The sequence below is a fragment of the Alligator sinensis genome, unplaced genomic scaffold (assembly GCF_000455745.1).
Source record: "Alligator sinensis unplaced genomic scaffold, ASM45574v1 scaffold2172_1, whole genome shotgun sequence".
Lineage (NCBI taxonomy): Eukaryota > Metazoa > Chordata > Crocodylia > Alligatoridae > Alligator > Alligator sinensis.
This window is the reverse complement of record NW_005843717.1, coordinates 2188-6798: the sequence shown is the minus strand read 5'-3', so window position 1 is coordinate 6798 and position 4611 is coordinate 2188. Positions and strand designations below refer to the sequence as shown.

General features: G+C 62.1%; 1 protein-coding gene across 4 annotated transcripts in view; it reads right to left on the bottom strand.

Annotated features, from left to right (window-relative positions):
• The window catches only part of LOC102378675 (mediator of DNA damage checkpoint protein 1-like), a 12861-nt gene that overhangs the window by 6076 nt on the left and 2174 nt on the right, over nucleotides 1–4611 (bottom strand). For all 4 annotated transcript variants that reach the window (XR_003092408.1, XM_025195682.1, XM_025195681.1 and 1 more), the window contains exons 3-9: nucleotides 3687–3756; nucleotides 2819–3423; nucleotides 2431–2493; nucleotides 2202–2270; nucleotides 1107–1367; nucleotides 660–751; nucleotides 56–334 (exon numbers count right to left, since the gene is read on the bottom strand). Coding sequence is in view for 3 of the 4 variants with exons in the window: in XM_025195682.1 (XP_025051467.1) it covers nucleotides 56–334; nucleotides 660–751; nucleotides 1107–1367; nucleotides 2202–2270; nucleotides 2431–2493; nucleotides 2819–3423; nucleotides 3687–3756 (1439 nt within the window). In the remaining variant the exon portion in view is untranslated. The remainder of the gene's footprint in view (nucleotides 1–55; nucleotides 335–659; nucleotides 752–1106; nucleotides 1368–2201; nucleotides 2271–2430; nucleotides 2494–2818; nucleotides 3424–3686; nucleotides 3757–4611) is intronic.

Sequence of the window (4611 nt, the reverse complement as noted above, 5' to 3'; positions counted from 1 at the left end):
CCCCCAATTTAGACCATGCCCCTTTATGCCCTGCCCCAGCAGGCCCGAGTCACACCTTGCTTTGGCTGGCCTCTCTCCCAGCATCCTCTGGGGCCCCAGCCTTGCTCCCAGCATCCCCTGGGGCCTTGAGACCACTTGAGCCCTGGGTTCTGCGCCTCTGGGGAGGCTTTGGTGGGGTGGCCTCTGCCCGGCGCCGCTGGCTGCGTCGAAGGACAGGGGCAGCGGTGGGGGCGGGGGCAGGAGCAGGAGCAGGGCTGGGGGCAGAGCTTGAGCGCAGGCTACGGCGCCTCCTAGCAGCCAGAGCTGCCGCCTCCTCTTCTGGGGTTGCTGGGACCTGAGACAACAAAGGGAGAGATGAGAGACCGTGGGCACAGACACCTGGCTTCTCCGCCCCCTGGCTCTGGGAGTGGAGCGAGGGTTATGAGCGAAAGCTGGGAGCCCAGACGCCTGGCTTCTTTCCCTGCTCAGGGAAGCAAGCAGGGCAGGTGGGCATGTAAAAGGGAGCCCAGACCCCTGGGTTCTCTCCTTTTCCCAGAGAGGAAAAACAAAAAACAAAAAATAAAACTGGTTGGTGAGAGCAGGATAGGCTCAGAGCCCAGATGCCTGGGGTCTTTCCAGCTCCAGGAGGGGTGTGGAGGTGGAGCTGGGGCAGCACTCACCTCAGTGCTGTCCCCAAGCTGGGGCTCTGCAAGTGAGGGGACGGCCCTGGTGCCCTCCAGCTGCAGCCTCCCTGGCTCCCCGTCCACAGGGCCTAGAAGAGGAGAACAGAAGGGTCAGTCCTGCCGCCTCCCCAGCCAGGGAGCTCCCCTGCATGCACCCAGCTGCCCGCCTCACAGCGTGCGGAGAACCCATGCGTCTCGGCTCCCAGCCCCCCGGTTTAACAACCTTCAGCCCTTGCCCCCCACCCAGAGAACCCAGACATCCAGACTGCCAACCCCATAACTCCCCTCCTGGGGCTGGAGAGCCAGCCCACGTACGCAGTACATGAGCTACGCCACACCCACCCCAGGCGTGTAGGACCCCCCCAAGGCACTCAGGACAGGAACACCCGCACAGAACCCAGGTGTCCAGGATGCACATACAAACACCCCCCCACCACTCTTCACCCTGCAGTGCTGGGCTGGGCCTGTGTGGGGTGCCACGGCCTGGTGCCACAGGCTGAGTCTCCTCCTCCTCTGGCTTTGGGGTGGGTTCCAGTCTGGTGCCACCTGGTGGCTCCAACGTGGCCCCACTGGGTAGGTGCTGCTTTCCCCCAGGTGCCGGGGGCAGTGCTGAGGGCGGTGCCATGGGCAGGGGCTGCATCTCCTCCTCCTGGGCGATGAAGGCCTGGGTGGCCTGTTCCACGTACAGCTCCTCATCTGACTCCACTGGAAAATGGGAGGGAAGACAGAGAGTGGACCCAGGAGACGGGGCTCCCAGGTCCCCGTCCACATCCCCAGTGGGGCCCTATAGCCCAGGCCTGTTAGTCTGCCACTTCCCAGAATCCTTTGCAGCAGCCCCCTTTCACTGGCATCAAATCCCAGATAGCCACAATGGACCTCCCCATCTTTGGTGGTAGCAAGTCCAAGATGGCTGCCAGGAGACACCCTCACTAAGGGCTTTAAATCCAAGATGGTCACACGGATACCTCCCCATGCTGGTGCAAAATCCAAGACGGCCGCCAGAGAATTGCCACCGCAGGCATGTCTAATCCCAGACGGCTGCCAGCAAGTCCCACGCCCCGCTCTTTATTGGTGTCAAATCCAAGATGGCCACAAGGGAACCTCCCCCACTTGATGCCAGATCCAAGATGGCTGTTAGGGAACCTTCTGCCCCCAGCATGAGCGGCGACATCATGGAGGTGGTACGGAGACCTGGAGCTCCACGCCCAGGTAGTCAGTCATTAGCTCCACCCCAGTTGAAGGCCCTGCCCCCCTGGCATAGGGCCCAGTCAGGGTGGAGGCACCCCAGGGTGTGGGACTGAGGGCTTGCGCGGTAAACCTGCCCTGCAGGGGTCATTAGCTCCACCCCTTTCATGGGACCCAGCCCAGTGGTCAGTTCCACCCCCCACTTGGGCTACATCATGTGACCCTGGGGTGTTAAACCCCTCCTCCCACCCAGCACCCCATCCAGTGGGTCACTGGCTCCACCCCCAGCCAGACCCCACCCCCACTGGGGCTAACTCCACCCCCTTGGGCGACACCATGCAACTCCTCACTCACTTTCCCCTGCCCGGCACTGGGTCCTGAAGGAGAACCTCTGGGTGGCCTCCTCTTCCTCCAGGCCGGGGGCTGCAGGGAAGGGGAAAGGTAGGGGAATTACCCACAATCCCCCGTGTTGCCCCCCCTCCACAATGTGGGGACACCAGTGGCAGGGGGAGAGAGAACCCAGATGTCCGGGCTCCCAGCCTCTCCTTCCCCCCGCAACTCGGAGAGACTCCAGGTATCCTACCGGGGGCTCCAGCCTCGTTGCCCAGGTAGCACTGGGTGGCCTCCAATGCCAGGTTGGGGTCATCTGCAGGGGGGAGGGGGGCAGAAAGAGAAAGGGTGAGAGGGAAGTCCTAGCACTATCCCAGCATGCACTGCAGGGCAGCGTGCGCCCACCAAACCCAGGCATCAAAGCTGGTGGCAGCGGGTGCTCGACTTTGGGAACCCAGGTGTCCGGGGGTGGATGAGGGTCGGGAACCCAGGTGTCCGGCAGAGGGGCAGCCATTCAAAGGTCCTTCTGCCGGGGATGGGGGTGGAACCCAGGCCTTTGGGAGGGAGGGGGAGGGTCATTCAGGACCCTTGCCCAGGGGGTAAGAGGACAGAACCGGGCAGGGCGAGTTCTTATCACTCACCTTCCGCATCAGTCTCACTGTCGTCCCCAGATGATGGCCAAGAGGATGGGCGGGGCTGGGGGGCCTCCAAATCTGGATCAGGAGCTCCAGGTGCAAGGGGCTCAAGAGCCCGGGGAGATGCTGCAGTCAGTTGGGCTGCCACCCCCACCTCTGGATTCCTGTCACCATCCTCCACATCAGTGTCACTGCCCACCTCAACAGCTGGCTGATGGCTGGGTGGACCTACAACATCTGGAATCTCCTCTACATCAGTGTCGCTGTCCGCTTTAAAGGCAGGCTGGCTGCTCTGGGGATCTGTCACATCTGAAAGCCTGTCACCGTCCTCCACATCCATGATGCTGCCCACCTCCACAGCTGGCTGATGGCTCTGGGAACCCACAACATCTGGATCCTTGGTCCCCTTTGTGTCTGTGCATCTGCCCCCCGCCAGGAGCTCCCATCCACAGGTCTTTGGTGCAGGAACATCTGGATCCTGGCCTCGGGGCTCCACATCTGGTGGCTCTGGGGCAGGGGGAAGTGTCTGCCCCCCTGATGTTGCTGCACCCCCTGGAGTATTGAAGCAGAGGTGGGGAGAGAGGCTGGGGGCATCCTCAGCTTCTTCGTCGCTAGGGGTAGGGGGGCATATGGTGGGTCAGAAAACCCAGGTGTCCAGACTCTGAGCCCCTTGGGCTCACCCCCCAGTCCCTGAACTCCCCTCCCAGGGAATCCAGGTGTCCATGCTCCCAACCCCCCCTGCTCCCCCCAGAGAACTCAGGAATTCAGGTTCCCAGCTCCCCCATTCCCAACCCAGCCCCCAGGCACATACCTCTCAGGCACCACGAGCTCCCCCATTCCCAACCCAGCCCCCAGGCCCTTCCCAGGCACATACCTCTCAGGCACCACCGTGTTGTGGGGTGGAGATCCTAGGCTGCCGCTGCCCCACGTGGAGGCCTCTGACCCTGGATGGGAGCAGGGAGGTGTCAGCTGGGGAGAACCCAGGAGACTGGGATGGGGGAAGAGGGCAGGACGTGGGGCCTCTGCACCCAAACACCCTGATCAGCCCCAGCCCCCCTACTCCTACCGAGTAGGGGTTACCAAAACACCCAGCCCCAGTTCTTAAAAGTCCTGCAAAAACCCTGACCCTAGCTGCGACTCTTTTGGCATTATGGGCCAACAAAAAACACCCAGCACCAGCCCTGGGCTCCCTTGTTACAGGGCTTACAGAAAACACCAGCTCCAGCCCCGATTCCATTGTTGTTGTACAGTCTATAAAAGCTCAGCTGCTTTCTTACTGTAGGGCCTACAACTCCCCCCCCACAGTCCTGGCCTGGCTCCTCTGTTATTATACAGCTGCCAAAAAACACCTCAGCCCAGCCCAACTCCATGGTTATTAGAGGGCAGAGGTGGGCAAAATATGGCCTGTGGGCACCTTGGACTGGCCTGAGCCGTGGGGCATAGTTGGTCCCGCTGCCCCTGGGCGCGCAGCAGCATGGAGGTGGGGGTGGCGTAGCAGCCAGACTCCACTTCCAGCAGCCCACGCAGTGGCAGCTTCTTCCAGATGCCACCACCAGTTTCACCACTGCTGCCGGATTGGCCCCACTGCCCAGGGGTGCTGGACAAAGCAGGCAGGCAGGCAGGGTCTCCATGGAGACTGGCCAGGACCCCCATGGGCAGGGTACAGGATGGCAAGGCAGTGACAATGCAGGGCCAGGTCCCAGGGCAGAGCTGCCACCTGTTCCCTGCCCCCACCGTTATAGGGGCAAAAAAACCCAAGCAAAGCAAAAACAAACAAACCCCACAGTTGTTGTCGTCGT